Here is a 19,040-nt window from a genome sequence, read left to right as displayed (position 1 = left end):
CTCCTAAGTTTGTAACTTTCACCGTTCCCCTTATATAGTTATTTCTCAGACGATCCTTTCTGGTCACACCTTGCATCTGCCTAAGCATTCTCATCCTTCTCAGCCTCCATCCTCTGATATTAATGTTATTTTTACTCAGGGCCACAGTTTCCATGGCATACATCGTAGCTGGTCTCACAACTGTCCTATAGATTTTGCCTTTTAGATTGACTGGCACCCTCTTATTGCATAGCACTCCAGCCATCTCTCTCTCCAGTTCCTCTATCCTGCTTATATCCTGCATCCCACTTCCTTCTCAGCCTCTCCATCCTCTTTCACTGTTGAACCTAAGTATCTAAAGTCTATAATCTTCCTGATGACATTTCCTTCCATCTCCAGATGTGTCTCCTGGCTGCCATCCACTTTGCTACACATATACTCTGTCTTGCTGCTGCTCAGTCTCATACCTCTCTCTTCCAGTACTTTCCTCCACCTTTCCAGTTTAGCTGCACTTCTTCTCTTGATTCTGCACATAGCACGATGTCATCCACATACAACATTGTCCAAGGCACATCTTCTCTCACCTCCTCCGTCACCACATCCATCACAATATTAAACAGGAACGGACTTAATGCTGACCCTTGATGCAAGCCAACTGTCACTTGAAAACTTTCTGTCTCTCCCAGGCAGATCCGAACTCTTGTCCTCACATTTTTGTACATCTCCTGCACCAACCTGACATATTTCTCCAGTACCTTCTTCTCCCTCAGACACCTCCAGACTTCTTGCCTTGGCACTCTATCTTATGCTTTCTCCAGATCAATAAACACGAGATGTAGTTCTTGTTGTTTCTCTTGGAACTTTTCCATCATCTGCCGTAACCTAAAGATAGCATCTGTTGTCAATCGACCAAGCATGAAGCTAAATTGCTCCTTTACAATGTCCACATCCTTCCTCAGTCTTCCATCAAGAATCCTTTCTAGGATTTTCATTGTGTGGGACATCAACTTTATTCCTCTGTAATTCTTAGTCTTGTCATCCCCCTTTACCCTCATAGATGGGGACAAGAGTACTTTCTCTCCACTCCTTGGGTATGTTTTCCTGTTGGCAAACCTTTAAGGGTCCCACAGCAGGTCAATTCCCTCTTCCCCCAGTGCTTTCCATGCCTCCACTGGGATCCTGTCAGGGCCCACCGATTTTCCATTCTTCATCCTCTTTATGGCCTCCTTCACTTCTCTATTGATGTTCCTCACGATCCCCTCATAAGGCTGCCCATCTTCTCTGTGAGTCCTCACATTTTCCTCATTTATAAGCCCTTCAAAGTATATTCTCCATCTGTTTCTTATATCCACATCCCTCCTTAATACTCTTCCTCCAGAGTTTTTGATCTGCCTCACATGTAAGATATCCTTTGATGCCTTATTTCTAAATTTTTCCAATCAGTAAATTTTTCTCTGTCCTTCCTTTGTTTCTAATTGATCATAAAGATCCTGATATGCCATGGCCTTCTCCTGTGTAACAACTCTCACTCTCTGTCCTCTTCCACTCTTGACTCGTCTCACTTCAGCTTTGCCTTCCTCTTAGCCATCTATACCTTCCACCATTACACATAGGGAATAATCTGAGAGAAAACTGGTAATCCAATTACAAAGAGAGGAAGGCAGATAATAAGATGGCAGTTTGCCATGTGACAATGTTCCTTGAAGGGCTTGGAGGGAAAGTAAATATTTTGATATCTTGGACACTAAGACAACACTTGTGCATCCTTAAAGGACTTTACACACTACATGCCTCTATTACAGATGGTTTTAGCAAAAAAGCTGGCAGTGAGCCATATTCTTCTGAATAATGTCTTTTAATATCCAGATTAGAAGCATAATAATAATCTCTTATCGTCATTTTCCCAATCAAGATCTAGGTTCAATCCACAGACTTGAATATCCAGGACAACAACACTACCATCTCTTGATGCCAAAAGATTAGGCTTTTTTTATATGCCTGCCTTAGTCATGATATTTGGCTCCTTTCTGACTAACCATTCTTTCTGTTCTAGTCGGTTTTTTAAGATGGCACATACTGCATCATGTTTTGTAACTCTTGTAACACATCCAGCCCTACGTGTATCTATATTAGACCTACCACAAGCTGTATGAGACTTGGTAGGAAGGGCATTTTTCCTAACCTTGACCAGATCTATATATACTACCATCCAGGCCATGTTCTTGCTCGTTCATGGACCCAAAGATTTTGAGACTGAACCCTCTGCAATCCACTGAATGGCTTCATGTTAACAGCGAGATATTTCCCATCTCTTCCTTCAAGAGAGTTAGGAACAATATATATTCCATTATCAAAGGTCCAACGTATTATTTTAGTTAATTCCCATTGAGTCAGAAGAGTTCTAAAGGCAGCTGTAGTAAAAGGTGAAGTTGAATGTTGGAGTTTATTTAACCTTATATATTTTAATCGAGGAGCCATCCATCCCATTACAAGAATTCTTAATCCATTAGATTTAACCACCTCGCCGGCCATTATGGATCAAATATGCATCCTCATACTCTTCGTATCCATCATATATTTCAATGTAATGTCAATGGTATTACAATTTTAATATGCACTTCACATCCATGGTAACTTGGACGTACATATACGTCCTGGCCGGTAGCATGGTTAATGGCCACATGAAGATAAGCAACTGGAGCTAGAGATTATTTAGCTTCGTGTAGCTGATAATTTAAAAGAGACTTACTAGCTTTTAAATAGATCCGATGAGCTCTTGGGGACCTAAAAACTTCTTTTAGTTTACAACAGGTAGGAATAACCTGAGCCATCTTACAACGCTTTAGGAAAATTATTCTGTTAATGCATTTAGCCTTCTTTACCAATACTTTACCTTATCTAGCACATTGTTTGGAAGTAGACTCTCTGTGAAGTCTAGAAATCAGTTTTAATAAGGGAATACCACAAGTAGACATAATTATAAAATTAATAACGGAAAAACTCACGTAAAAAGATCATTTAGCTAGAAGAACACAAGTCTTATATTCAATACCTTAAACCTGAACAATCTGGACTTGCAGAACATGCCATCTTCACTAGACATCAAGTTCATTGGAAAAAGACAAGAGTCCTTCACAAAAGTCGTTTCCTCATGGAACGGCTTTATAAAGAAACGTGTGAAACTTTACTTCACTCTCTAAACCTAAACAGATCCAATTTACATTTATCCCCTTTATGGGAATAATACTTTATAAATCATCTAATCTTTCCTAACTTTTTATTGTATATATAATTTTTTTTTAATAAGAAATTTTTATATTGAATTTGAGCTTAAAATGTACCGAAGGTGCCTGTGACACAGGAGAAAATTGTACTATAGTCCTGAGTTTTTGTGAGTTTTTCCGTTATTAATTTTATAATTATGTCTACTCACGGTATTCCCTTATTAAAAGTAACAATATTTATATAAAGTAGACCAATACCTTGAGCAAGTAAAATAAAAAAATTTTTTTTGGCTAGTAGATTCAAGTTGTATTTCTGGAGCCCTGGTTGTTAGTACTTTTATTCATATCTCATTAATATATATTTCTTTTCTTTCTTTCCTACTTTTCAACTTCTTTCCTTTCAGCTGTTTGATCAAATTTTTTTTTTTAAGATTGGTTATGTTTTAGTTTTTCTGATTATTCAATAATAGAATGTGCAGTTATTTATTGTTATTCTTTAGAGTCAAGCCAGTGTTGCACGTAGTCTTGGACAGATAGCTGCTGATTTATCCCGTAGCATCCAGTCTCTGTCATCTGCTAGTTCATTCTCTAATCTCAGTAGAAGCACAAGTTCTAATAGTTTGCCAGCTCTTAAACTGGAAGGTATTATAAATTAAAATTGTCTTGAATTTTGCAGTGCTTTTTATTTATTTATTTTTAAAATTTTTATATAACTTAACAAGTGCAGTGATCTCTTAATTATTTGTTTGCATTGGGAAATAGATTAGCTGGTCAATTTAACTGAATGTGCACTTGAAGATCAGTTAACTGAGGTTCTGGCTTTTTTGAGTCATGTAATAGAGTGAGAGAGAGATCGCTACATATAACTTTATATATATTTTAATTTTTGGTTAAATTATTATTATGGATGTAATTAAGCTTTAAATTATCTGTTTAAATTGTTGTCATTCAGATTATTACAGCAAAGTGGAAACATTAACAGACACAGACTTGAGTCCATTGAAAATTTTAAAGCAGATATTTCAAAAAACCAAAAACTTCCTGGAGGAAGCTGATGGAATTCTGACACGCATACCAAAGACATTGAAATGCAGTTACTTGCAAATGCCTGGCTTCTATTGTTTATAAACCAAACTTCTTTCTCTTGATTCGATATGCCATTTTCTACTTTCTATGTCCAAAACTTAAAAAAAAAAAAAAAAAGATTTTGGCTATGAATCTCATCTTTCAGAAGTACTTCTATAGCACGATCAAGATTGATGATGGATCATGTGCTCTTGGGATCAGTTCTCATTATTGACATGAGGAATATCTCTCTGAAATAAGTTTTAACTGAAAATAATTTATTCTGATATAGAGGTGATAGTTTTTTTGTTTTTTTTTTTACCCTTACAGGTAACTTTAGGGATTTTCATCCCACAAACAGGCAGACTGATCAAGGTGTATAAGGGGACTGTATTAAGCTTCCTCAAAGCAGGGTGTTGGTTAAACGTAGTCTGAGGATTAAGGGACAGATCGTCTCAGTAGTTGGTTTAGGTAGACCCATAATTAGATACTAATAATATCAACAAACTGATTTGAGGATACCTTGAAGCTGGATAAACAGGACACATTAATAGAGATAAAGTACTAAGGATAGCCAATCTGGGGACAGACCTAGATCTGCCATCTTAGTACCCCACTGCTATACCTGGTCAGAATCATTCCCTACATCCATTTACTGAATTTTATTCCTTCTGAACAATTTGTGAAATTATTTACTATAGCATTCTTTTCAACTTGTTATGAATGCATATATCAGAGTATTCATCATGGTAAAATCATGGAAACTGCTACCTTGTTAGGAGTAATATGTCCTGATATTTTGGCTTTCATATTAAGATCATCATCTGACATATATACATGTATACATACAGAGAAATAAATGACATTACAGTTTAAAAAGTATGCCAAAGTACTACTAATTTGGTCAGCCTTTATCCCATCCTGACTTTAAAATAAAAGCCCAAAGCTACAGTCCTATTTTATATGGCCACCAGAGATAAGATTCACTGACATTATTCTGTAATGAAAAATACTAGTAATGCTACAGCATTAGTGGTGTCCTAATCAATGTTGAAAGTAAGGAATGAGGTTTGTTATTGTTGAATTATGCCTGAAGTAATTAGTGATTCCTGGAGTGAGGGATTACTGGAGATCTAGGAAGTTGGAAGTTTTTTCCCACTTGGTTAGACTATAATAAATTTACTTTAATCTTTTATCAAAGTGTAAGCAGACAAAGTTTGTGCCTGAAGTATCATCAGGACTGAGGCAACTCGTGGTAAAGGTGGACCAAGCTCTCCTCACTCCTTGTATTAGTATCTCCCATAATGCAAAGCACATCTCCTTGTGGACATGTATAATGCTATGCATTAAGGGAAAGGCCACTACCCAGACTGGTTTTGACCTTTATTGAGGTCTCATCAGTGGGAGCCAGACCCAGAAGTGGTGATACCAAGGTGGAAGCAATTATTATTAAATTAATTTAATAATAAGGTGAGACAGCTTTTGGCAACTGGTATAGGTAAATATGACTTCTCCATTGCTTCCACCTTGGTATACCACTTCTGGGTCTGGCTCCCACTGACGAGACCTCAATTAAGATTGAAACCGGTCTGGATAGTGGCCCTTCCCTTAATGCATAGCATTATACATGTCTGCAAGGAGATGTGCTTTGCATTATGGGAGATCTGAGACAAGGAGTGAGGAGAGCTTGGTCCACCTTTACCACGACTTGCCTCAGTCCTGAAGATACTTCAGGCGCAAACTTTGTTTGCTTACACTTGGATAAAGGATCAAACTAAATTTATTATACTGGAGATCTACAGTCTTAATTATTATGCCTGTTAGAACAAAAGATGTGTGGGTTGACTGTCATATACTTAAGATTTTTAAGCCATCATTGTAGTTGAGATTAGGATGATTGATTAGAATTTCACAGGCTTCTTTAAATTTTTCTTCATACCAAGTTCATACATGTTAGAAACAAGTGCTTTTCCAGTAATTTCTGTGTAGAGTATACAGCATGCAATCATTAAGAATAGGTTTTCTATAGTTATTAAATTATATGTCCTTTTTGTGTTCCTTTTTCTGGATAGTAATCAAATGTCCTGTTTCACCTATATATGGCAAGTTATAGTAAATAGTGGAGATGTTGATTTGTGTGTGATACAGTAGAATACCCTCCCTTGATGAATCCTTGGACTCTTTGGAGGTGTGACATAATAACAGTAATAAGAAAATACTACAAGTTTGCACATGAAATAACCTCACAGCTTGCTTTTTTTTTGTATAATTAAGAGTGGTTCACTTCCATAATACATTATTCTAAGTACCCATTCTTAAGCACAACATGATTCCTTGATTATATTACCTTACATTACATTGAGAGTCACCTCTTTAACATGTTTCAAACTTTACTGAGGTTTTTTCAATAAAAAAAGTCTTTATGAAATGATTATGAATAGGTACAATGAATTCAGTAGTCCAGGTGAGGAAATGGATCCTTGGTGGAATTAAATAAGTTCTTTAATGTTGTGTGTGTGTGAGAGGAGGGGGAAGGGGTTAAAAGTGACATTAAGGTTGTATTTGTGTAATATCCTGTATTTTTTTTTCTTTTTTGATAAGTCTTCATTGTATATAATGGCTAAAGTTTTACTGTAATGTAATATATTTTTATTTTTAGGTGGACCTGTGAAGAATTTCATTGACAGTATTTTTGTTATAGCCACTGTTTCTAAAAGTACTGCTGATAATTTGTAATTCATGCTTAAAAGTTTGCTCATTGGATCAGATGTGTGTTGCTCTGTTTTTGGAGGATAAACTGACCAAGGGGAGATATGTCGAGTGTATCCAGAATTGAAAGCGGGTTTCAATTTTATTGAACTATATGCATTTGTGTTTCTTCTGATGACTGAGGAAGGTGTCTAAAGTTTTATAGCTATGGAACCAAATAACTAAAAAAATCAACATGTCTAAGTGAAACTTGGGTTTTAAAGTAATATTATAGAGCACATTGCTCAAAAGTTCCATATCAAATTTATTGTAAAGATATGTAAATATCTTTACAATAGTTAATTAAAATTATTTTTTACTAAATAATTTAAGGAAATTAAACGTAAACTAGGATATACATTAAAATAAATTTTAATATACTTCAATATTTCGGCAGCGTCACGCTGCCATTTTCAAGGAACTTAAGAAAAGACACGTGCATGCAGGCACGCACAACAGACAGTAAGTGAGGAAGAAGCAGGAAGCTATTATTTCTCCAAAAGTCCTGATGGTGCCCCCTAGTGGGCAATGTTGATATTCTTGGGCATTTGGGCTTGAAGGTCTTCTGATGTAGGTTTCCCAAATTTGAGGCAGTCTCATGCAGCCAAATTTGTTGAGGTTTGGATTGTTTCTTAGGGCTGAAGCCGATTCCATGAAAAGCCTTTCATATTTGTATTTACTACGGTGTATTATCGTGGCTTTCTTCCACCGTATTCTATGGCAGGTATCCAGCGTATGGTCAGAAAGACCAGAGTGGCTGTGTTGGTGAAACCGGATGTAGTCCTTGTGTTCTGAAATTCTGATATTTGCTGTCCTGCCTGTTTGGCCAAAGTAGGACTGCTTACAGCTGCAAGGGACCTGGTATACACTAGGTAGGTCTAGAGGGGAGGTTGGTCTTTAGTAGAGTGGATAAGGGATGGCAATTTTTTATATGGTCTGTAACAAGAAGTTAAGTCATGTTTTTTTAGGATTTTTGTAATTTTTTCCGAGGTGCCTCGGATATAGGGTATGGTGATGGATTTAGAGTAATCCTTGTTGTGAGGGGGGAGGGTTTACTGGTTTCAATATTTTTTGGATTTTTTTTTTTGCGGTGGGGGGGGGTAGCCATTGGCTGAGAAAGTGTTGAGAATGTGGTTTAGTTCTGTGGTTAGAGCATTGTCATTTGAACAGATAAGTTTAGCCCTGTTGTGTAGTGTCTTAATGACTCCATATTGTTGTGAGGAGGGGGTGGTGGGATTGTTGGTGAATGTATCTGCCTGTATGGGTGGGTTTTCTATAGACTGAGAAAACCAAGGTTCCATCAGGCTGGCAGGTGACTAGTGTGTCTAAGAAAGGAAGGCAGTTGTTTTTTTCCTCTTCCAGGGTGAATTTGATTCTGGGGTGTTGGTTGTTTAAGTGTGTTAGGAAGGAGAGGAGTGCATTGGAGCCATGTGGCCAAATAGCAAACACATCATCAACATAGCGAAGCCAAATGGTTGGTTTTTGTGGGGCAGAGTTTAAGGCTTTCTCTTCAAAAGTCTCCATATAAAAGTTGGCCAAGGGTGGGGAAAGTGGAGAACCCATGGCTGTCCCCTCTATTTGTTTGTAGAATTTTCCTTGCCAAACAAAATAGCCTGAGTTCATTGTGAACTAAAATAGGGCTGTGATATTGGGAGGAAATTTAGCTTGGATTAGCTCTAAGGATTCTTTGAGTGGGACATTTGTGAATCAGGAGGAGACATCAAAACTGACCATTATGTCAGTTTGTTTGAGTGTAAGGTTTTCTATGCTGGTTTTGAAGTGGGCTGAGTTTTTTATGTGTGAAGGTGTGTTGCCAGTATAGTGTGAGAGAGCTTTGGCCAAATGTTTAGCTAGTTTGTATGTGGGGGAATCAATGCCATCCACTATGGAACGTAATGGCACATTTTCCTTATGTATTTTTGGGAGTCCATAAATATGGGGGGGGGGGGGTATGGAGTTAAATGGTTTTAATTTGTTAGTGATTTCCACAGGCTAAGAAGTGACCTTCTTAAGGAGCCTGTGGAGTTTTCTAATTTGTGAGTTGGTGGGATTGTACTCGATAGGGAGGTAAGTAGCCTGATCTAACAATAGAGCTTTCAGCTTACCTGTGTAATCCTTTTGGTTAAACAATACTGTGGCGTTCCCTTTATCAGCTTTGGTGATTATTATTTTCTTGTTTTTCTTTAATTCTAGTAGAGATTTAATTTCCTTACTGGGCATGTTGGCTTCTGGCCAACTTTTATATGGAGACTTTTGAAGAGAAAGTCTTAAACTCTGCCCCACAAAAACCAACCATTTGGCTTCGCTATGTTGATGATGTGTTCGCTATTTGGCTACATGGCTCCGATGCACTGCTCTCCTTCCTAACACACTCAAACAACCAATACCCTGGAATCAAATTCACCCTGGAAGAGGGAAAAAAAACAACTGCCTTCCTTTCTTAGACACACTAATCACCCACCAGCCTGATGGAACCTTGGTTTTCTCAGTCTATAGAAAACCCACTCATACAGGCAGATACATTCACCAACAATCCTACCACCCCCTCCTTGCAACAATATGGAGTCATTAAGACACTACACAACAGGGCTAAACTTATTTGTTCAAATGACAATGCCCTAACCACAGAACTAAACCACTTTCTCAGCCAATGGCAACCCCCCCCCCCAAAAAAAAATCCAAAAAATATTGAAACCAGTAAACCACAAACTCCCCCCCCACACACACACACAACAAGGATTACTCTAAATCCATCACCATACCCTATATCCGAGTCACCTTGGAAAAAATTACAAAAATCCTAAAAAAACATGACTTAACTTCTTGTTACAGACCATATAAAAAATTGCCATTCCTTATCCACTCTACTAAAGACCAACCTCACCTCTAGACCTACCTGATGTATACCAGGTCCCTTGCAGCTGTAAGCTGTCCTACTTTGGCCAAACAGGCAGGACAGCAAATATCAGAATTTCAGAACACAAGGACTACATCCGGTTTCGCCAATACAGCCACTCTGGTCTTGCTGATCATGTGCTGGATACCCGCCATAGAATACGGTAATACACCATAGTAAATACAAATATGAAAGGCTTTTCATGGAATCGGCTTCAGCCCTAAGAAACAATCCAAACCTCAACAAATTTGGCTGCATGAGACTGCCTCAAATTTGGGAAACCTACATCAGAAGACCTTCAACCCAAATGCTCAAGAATATCAACATTGCCCACTAGGGGGCACCATCAGGACTTTTGGAGAAATAATAGCTTCCTGCTTCTTCCTCACTTACTGTTTGTTGTGCCTGCCTGCGTGCACGTGTCTTGTTCTTAAGTTCCTTGAAAATGGCAACGTGACGTTGCCGAAATATTGAAGTATATTAAAATTTATTTTAATGTATATCCTAGTTTACGTTGTAATTTCCTTAAATTATTTAGTAAAAAATACATAACCAATGTCTAAGCCTTTCCACAATAATTAAAATTAGTTAATTATTTTAGCCGGTCTGGTTGGCCGACTAAAGGGAATCCGCAACCCTACCACTTATTCTAGCAGAAGACTTCACTCCCAAAACCCAGTGAGGTACGGGACTGGCCATACAGCATCTACGAATGTCAAATGTGAAATGTTTATTTTTTAAAATTATTTTAGTTGATTAAAATTGGAACAGAATATGTGTAAAAATATTATGTTATAGCAGATGTGTATGGTTTTGCTATTGGTGGATGACTAGTGAGGCTGTTAAACCTAACTACACCTCACGGTTTAAGTTACTGATGGAAACAGTGCATTTAGCAACAACAAGGATTGCAAGATATACAAACATTGTAATTAAAATACTTGCAGATGTTTTTATGTTGACCATATGAAATACTTTAAGTAGAAAAGATGTGTTATCTTCACTGCACCATCAATAAATGTATCCCTCCTGCAATTACTGAAAACTGCTCTTTGCTATTCGTAAAACCTGGCTATCATGATGTTATTGACACAAGCGAATCAGATTATACAGTATGTGCTCTACTGTGATATGAAGTGAACATCTGATAGACACGAGAATAATAATACATAGAGAAGATAAGTTGGAAAAAAAAAAGGAAGAGGAGAAAGGGCAAGTGGTAAATGATTTCTTTAAGAAATAAAGAAAATAAATATAAGGAAGAAATGGCGATTCTCAGTGGATTCCTTATTTGTTCAAGTTCCTGTTGAGAATAACATATATCTTCACTGTTGTGAATTTGATGTTATTTGTGATTGAAAATTGGATGGCAAGCCATTTTTCTATGTGTATTGAACCAGCGTCTGTCAGGTAAAGACACAAGAATGTTTCAACATAGTTGTATTACTGTTTTGTTGCTGGATAGCTCAAGCTTATGAAATAAATTGTTAATCTTTTCTTTTTTGGTAATTTCTTTAAATAGAAACAGAGTATGCTTACAGTAAGGCATATGTTGAAGATATAGGTATGAGTTGTTAATTTCTTGAGTTATTGTGTACAAGAAAATTTGTTGCTCAAATCTGTTTCTCCATAGAGAACTTCCATTAACTCAAAACACTTGATTAATGTGGAAGACATGCTTGGAATTTCCAGAACAAGATTAGCCAAGTTTTCTGTTTATAAAATGTTCTTTTTGATTCTCTGATGGAAATATGTCAATTTCTGCCTTTGCAGACATTTTATAATTTAATGTCAGAAACAGATTTAATCCAAAATTTTAAGATTTTCAGTGTGTGTGTGAGCGAGTAGAGGAGGTTCACTACAGTTTTAATGTAATTTTATTTTATATGTTGTATTTACACACACACACACACACACACTCTCTCTCTCTCTCTCTCTTTATTAATAAAATATATAAAAAGGAAACTTAGTTTTTAAGTATGTGGTATAGTGCAACACCAAATATAATGAATGACCTGGTAATAGAACATTTAAAATTGGGGGAAAAAACATGTTTACAATAATTGGCACAATGCAATAAGATAAAGTTATAACTGTTTACATATCCAACAGGTGTAAGTCATCATCAGGATTTGAATATAGAAAGAACAACTTTTTTATACAGTGCAGTAGGAGAGGATAGTGGTGAACCAATGGTTATAAAATGTTTATACCTTCTTTTTGTAGGCAAAAAGTATTTTGACAGATGAAGTAACCCAAATGTAATGCATGGGCAAAGAGAGTCATGTTATCAGGAGAAATTTGTTCTGTAAAAGAATAATAGTATCATCATACTGGGACATTTGTGAAAAGGGCAGATATGTTCCAGTATGATATTTTGAAAGATCACATTAGCTTAAATTAATGTCACTTACCTGAAATCTTCATAATAAACTACTAAATATGTGCAGTCTATACCATTAAAATCAAAAATAATCTGAAAACTTTGGTAGTCATCAACTTAATCACCTCCAGTTACAAAAGAGGAAAGGAACAAAAGTAATGAACATTAGTCTATATTAGTCAGCTTGAGAAAAAAGTAAAGTATTGCACAATATACATTATTTCTTTAATTTGAAGTTTAAGTAAAAGCTCTGAAATTTTGTTTGTATAGCAGCTCATTTATGATTGAAAGACTTTATAATGCAAAAATTTTTCTGATTTAGAAATTTTGACCTAAATTTTTACGGTCTGCACATATTAACAGTAGTTATTATGAAGATTTCAGGTAAGTAACATTAGTTGAAGCTGATGAAGTTGAAACTTTTGAAATCTAAATGTTAATTCTATAATTTTATAATTTCATGCTCTTCTTCTAGAAGATTATGAAATTATAAAACTTTTCTTATGTCTCCTATTATTGTTTGCATTTATACTTTCATTTTTATTTTGTATGCTTTATGCATGGTTCCTGCTAATCCTTTGTGTCTTATTTCCAACAATATAACTTTTTCTTTTGTTTTTTTTTTCCCCTGGAGTTTTCTGCCATTTCCTTGCTTCCCAATTGTATTCATAATTAGTTGAATTTTTATACAAAAGACACAGAGGGGAGATTTAATTGAAATTTATATGTTAGTTCGGGGTATAAGCATTCAGGGTGTATATATAATATATATATATATATATATATATATATTGGTTGCACTTGGCTAGATCAGTCTTTGCTACAGAGCATAAAAAAAATATTGAATAGAGATTTGTAAAAAAATATGCAATTTTTTTTTTACTCTTAGGATTTGAAAATATGTTACAAATCCAATCTGATATTGACATTGTATTTATATAACTTTAAGAAAGAATTGCATAATCATAGCTGTAGAGGTCAATTAAATATTAATATAAGGATTATCTAATATAGCACTGTTGAATGCATTGGTATTATTATGTTTCTTTATATGTATATAAAATAATAGAAGAAAAATTAAAAAAAAAAACAATGTGTGAATGAACGAGAGTGAGAAAATTAAGCTATGAGTGGATATGGATATGGCAGCCATATCAGTTTGGCAACATTGGTGATTACTCAGTAAATGGATTATCTACACCTAATCTTTCATTCTTTTTAGCATTCATTTAGCTGGCCTTGAAATATGGCTGTGTGGTTGGTTTTTGATTTTGCTCTAATTTCTGGTTTGGAAGTATGTTGTAAATATTTCCAAACATATCTGAAAGTATTATACATGCTGTAAAAGTATCAGGGATGAATTTAGGTAATTTGTGAATTTGTGCCATTACCACCCTAGATGGACTTAAGTCTCTCAGTGTAAGACCAATAATAATAATAAATTGCTGAACTGTACGTGGCAGTTTTAAGTTTCATATATATATTTTGGTATAAATAAAAAAAAAATGAAAAATTATTTTATTAATTGTTTTTAGGCGAACTGAGTGAAGAGAGTAAAGCAGCCAAAATAGAGATGTGGACTGCTTTAAAGGCCAGAAAAGAAGCCTTAGAGGAAGCTCTCAAGAGGAAAACTGAGGAACTTAAGGCCTTATGTCTTAAAGAAGGAGTGAGCATTTTAAAATTTTTTACTTCTGTATTAGATATCAAATTTTAAATGAATTTGGATTCAGTCTAGTTTTTTTTTTTCAAAATTTGGATAACTTTTTCTTTTTTAAAACTTTCTTTTACATTGTGATGCAGAGAATACTATATAAGTTTACATATTTGTTATGGATTAACATAAGTTAACATTACAAATTGTAACTTATATATTTATTTATACACAGTATGTATATGTGTGTGTGTGTGTGTGTGTGTGTTTATTTATGACCCACAGTATACTGGGTCAAGAGGGTAAGAAGAAAGGAGGAATCTGTTTATTTTTATTTATTTTTTTTTAAAAATTTTAAATATATATATATATATATTATACTAGTAATATATATATTATACTAATATATATTAGTATATTATACTAATATTATTATACTAATATTAAAATATTATACTAATATATATTATACTAATATATAAATAAAAGAAAATGAAAGAGTTTGAGAACAGGAATCAAACCTTGGAGAGTCAGTGGCAAACTCTGAAGGAAACATTGATTGATTCTGCCAGAGAGGCATGTGGTGAGGTTGTGTGCAAGGATAAAAAAATCAGAACTCCCTGGTGGACACAGGAAGTTAAAGAGGCAGTGAAGGAAAAGAAGAAAGCATATCAAAAGTTCCTGGCAAATAAGTCAGCTTTTACTCTTACAGAATACAGAGACAAATGTAAGAAAGCTAAACAGTGTATAAAACTAGCTAAACAAAAGTCATGGGAGGACTTTGGCAAGAATATAGAAAATAAATATCAAGAAGGTGGCAAAATATTCTGGAGGTTGTTGAAGAAGCTTAGGAATGGAGGAAAGAGTGCTGTAAAAGGAATTAGAGATGATAAAGGTGAAATGAAAACAGGAGAAAAAGATATCCTTGAAGTATGGAGTAATTACTTTGAAAAACTGCTAAATGAAACAAGCAGTGATGACAGCACAATGATAAAAAACACTGACCAGGCATGCAGTCAGGAATACATATCCATACTTGAAGTAGAAAAAGCCATCAAAGGCTTGAAATGTGGAAAGGCAGCAGGAGTAGATGATATTCGACCAGAAATGCTAAAGTATGGTGGTATAAGAGTCTTACAGTGGCTGCACTGCATAGTTCAGACAGCCTGGACGGAGGGACGAATTCTTAATGATTGGAGTAGAGCTCTCATAGTACCCATATATAAAAAGGGAAATAAAACTGAATGTGAGAATTACAGAGGTATTTCCCTACTGAGTGTTCCTGGTAAGATCTATGCAAGTATACTTGAGAAACGGTTGAGAAGAATTGTGGAAGAAAAGCTTGGTGAAGAACAAGCTGGATTCAGGGCAAATAGAGGCTGTCAGGATCAGATCTTCACTTTACGACAAATAGTCGAGAAAGCATGGGAATATAACAAAGATCTGTATTTAAGTTTTGTCGATTTGGAAAAGGCATATGACAAGGTGCCAAGAGAGAAGCTATTCAATACGCTGCAGTTATATGGTGTCAATGGGGCATTATATCAAGCAATACTTAGTCTTTATTTGAGTTGTGAGTCAGCAGTTAGAATTGAAGGAAGTACAGGAAGATGGTTTAATGTTAAATCTGGTGTGAGACAAGGATGTACATTATCCCCTCTGTTATTCATTATCTATATGGATCACATTATGAAGGAATGTGGTATTAAACCTGATATCAAAATTGGAGATGTTAATGTCAGCTCTTTGCTTTATGCGGATGATGTTATACTTCTAAATAAATCCGCTACAAGTCTGCAAGATTCTCTGACTAAATTGAATAGCTGTTGTAATAGATATGGTATGAAGGTCAGCAATAAAAAGACAAAGACAATGAAAATAGGCAGAATCATTGAAAATGTCAACTGTGTTGTGAATAGAGAACCTGTGGAACAAGTAAAACATTTCAGCTACTTAGGCACGATTTTTACTGAAGATGGTAAACTAAATATAGAAATAGACAACAGAATCAGCAAAGCTGGTATCGTGGGAAGTCAATTGAATAAATTCATATGGAATAAGAAAGAAATTAGTCGGAACACTAAATTAGCTGTATACAAGAATGTGTTCAAACCAATTTTAACTTATGGATCTGAGAGCTGGGTCAGAAGTAAAACACTTGACCAAAGACTAGAGACCGCAGATATGAGAGTCCTGAGAAAGATTAGAGGCATGAACAGATGGCATCAATGGCAATATCATATTAAAAATGAGGATATTAGAAAAGAACTTGACATTGTCAGCATCCAGGAATGCGTTAGCAGAGCTATTCTCAGATGGTATGGTCGCTTAAATAGAATGGGAGAGGAAAGATTAGCAAAACAAGTGTTCTCTGCCAGGTTGGCAGGAAAACGACCCAGAGGAAGACCAAGATATAGGTGGATTGATACGGTACAAAGTGCCTTAGATGATAGAAATATAAGATCTGATAATGTTGGAGTCTTGACAAGTAAATAGAATGGGAGAGGAAAGATTAGCAAAACAAGTGTTCTCTGCCAGGTTGGCAGGAAAACGACCCAGAGGAAGACCAAGATATAGATGGATTGATACGGTACAAAGTGCCTTAGATGATAGAAATATAAGATCTGATAATGTTGGAGTCTTGACAAGTAATAGACTGATTTGGAGGAAAATTGTAGATAGGAAGTTAGTAATGATGTAATTTTTTCATGTAGTACTGTCATATCCTGTACACCCCTTGAGGGTACATGGCAGGAATTTGATGATGATGATGATATATATATTATTTTTTAACAGCTGAAGGTTGCATTCTTTGGGGAAGGCAAAGTGGAGAAGACTGTTCCAAAGAACAGAAGTGGATGGAATGAAAAAGTGGGCAGAGAAGTTGGTTCATTGAGTTTCAAGGTGGACTATAAATGGGTATTAGTTAGCAGCAGCTCTTGTTATGATTTTGGAGGAAAGTGGAGGAGTGGTAGTGGTCAGTTCAGCAGATTCTGTGAAAGTATCTATACAACAGATGTAAAGTGGAAATCGAATGTTTATGGGAGAGAAATCATTAATTAACCAGATGCTCTCTTCTGAATACCATTGGACACTCTCAGGATTTCAGCGCACCACACCAAATGTGTTAGCATATTCCATAGGCAGATTTGGGATTTGTATAGTTAGCAGCTGTAAAGGTGTGAAGTAGTGTCTTAAGTGGAAATGTACACAGACTTTTTTGAAGGTTGCAGATACTATGGCTGAGATGTGTTTGTGCCAAGAAGGGATAGAGATGTAGGTCAGTCCAAGAAGGGAAATCTGATCTTGTTTGAATGTCTAGATGTTGAAAGCCCAGGGAAGGAATGTGAAATCCTTTTTTGCAATAGAACAGACAGGATTAAGTTTTGGTAGCATTGATGTCTACAAGATTATCCTTATCCATTGAAACATAGGAGATTGGAGTTCAGGATGGTGGTAATGGCAGCACTTGAAGGTTTTAACATTTGGGTTTGTCATCTGCAAAGCTGTGGATAGGATTTGAAAGCTGTAAGAGTAGGGCATTTATATAAAGGAGGAAGAGAGTGGGTTAAAGTACAGAACTGTGGAGTGCTTCTGCATTGACGAGTTAATCTGAGGAGTGTAAATCATCCACCATGACTCACAGCGTTTGATCAGTGAGAAAGCCAGTTGCAGAGGGTGGATGCAAAACTATAGAATGGTAGTTTCTAATAAAGCCAATGTGCCAAACCTGATCAAGTCCAGAGTTACCACATTTCTCTGAATTTTTCCATGGCTTAAGTCCAGAGGTAGATGGGGAAGGTTAGAAAATTGGCTATGGATTGAAAGTGGCATCCATGTCATTAGTCACTGATTAGTTATGTTTCCAGGTCATGTAGAAGTAGGCTGTTGATGACCTACTCCATAGTTTTTGAGAAAACAGAAGTGAGAGTATTTAGATGGTGGTTTATTGGCTGCCTTTTATTGCCTTTTTGAACTGGGCTAGTCTGGATCTGTTTTTGTGCTCTAGGGTAGATACCAGGCAAATAGGATACATTAAAGAGGAGATATAGAATAAGCGTTAAAGTAAGTTTCATGGCTTGCACGTATAATAAACATTATAGAATTTATTCAAAAACTCAAAAAATTTCATCCAGTATTACATGGGCATTATCAGGGAGATAGACCATTAACTACATTCAAAAGATGTATCAAAATAATGAGTCATAAATCATGCATATATTAATTTATGTCTTGGTCGCAGCTGAAATATATGATATTACACTATTAGAGTTCAAAGGAACTGTTGTAGTAAGTTGCATAGATTAAAAAAAAAAAAACCTTATGAACAATTAATAGTGATCATGTCCCCAAACTTGGATATTGGCATACGGTTTATCAGTTCAGGTTTGGATGATTTTTTAGCATTTCACATGTTTCAAGGAAAAGACAATCAGATTTGAACTTGCTGGAGTGATGAAGTTTTGTCTGGTTCTTAAGAACTCTGTGCCTAATGTCAGTAGTGTGAGAGGCAAGGCCAGACCTGTCAGATTCCAAAAATGTAATATAATCTTGATGTTCTTCAATTCTAATTAAAGCAGAATGGCTAGTTTGTCCAACATAGGAAAGATGACACGAGCATTTGATAGACACCTGGTAAGGAAAGAGATGGTAAATGTATCCTTTATTGATGGTAGGAAGGAAGATGATTTCTGAGCTGGTTTGAAGCAAGCATATAGATTGAATTTACAAAGAAACCTTGCTATTTGTTCTGAGGTTTCTTTAAGGTAAAGTATTGAAATTCTTTTTGCATTGGATTGTAGTCTGGTAGAAGGATGATAATTGTCAATTTTTTGAAGGATAGTTTTGTTGTATCCATACAACAAAAGTTTTATTCAGTTCATCTAACAAAAGGGGATCAGAAGAGCAGATCGTATGATCTCTGTGTACAAGACTTGATAATATCCATATTGTGTGATGAATGATAGTGAGAGGATGAGTGAAATGTATCTGTCAGTAAGGGTTGGCTTCTGATAAACTGAAAACTCAACATGACCTGCAGGATTATGAATTACTATATCCAAAAAGAGTAGTTGGTTATTGGATTCACATTCA

The 19,040-nt window shown here is 35.7% G+C and overlaps 1 protein-coding gene across 5 annotated transcripts in view; it reads left to right on the top strand.

The window, feature by feature from the left end:
* Window positions 1–19,040, top strand: part of LOC150108490 (uncharacterized) — a 385,253-nt gene that overhangs the window by 272,739 nt on the left and 93,474 nt on the right. For all 5 annotated transcript variants that reach the window (XM_090415899.1, XM_090415900.1, XM_090415897.1 and 2 more), the window contains 2 exons: window positions 3,704–3,845; window positions 13,831–13,961. In XM_090415899.1, coding sequence (XP_090272025.1) covers window positions 3,704–3,845; window positions 13,831–13,961 — 273 coding nt within the window. The remainder of the gene's footprint in view (window positions 1–3,703; window positions 3,846–13,830; window positions 13,962–19,040) is intronic.

Source organism: Typopeltis vanoorti, chromosome 3 (assembly GCF_054136105.1).
Source record: "Typopeltis vanoorti isolate ZY-2024b chromosome 3, IOZ_Tvanoo_1.0, whole genome shotgun sequence".
Taxonomy (NCBI): Eukaryota; Metazoa; Arthropoda; class Arachnida; order Uropygi; family Thelyphonidae; genus Typopeltis; species Typopeltis vanoorti.
The sequence above is the reverse complement of the archived record's forward strand: the minus strand, read 5'-3'. Positions and strand labels throughout refer to the sequence as shown.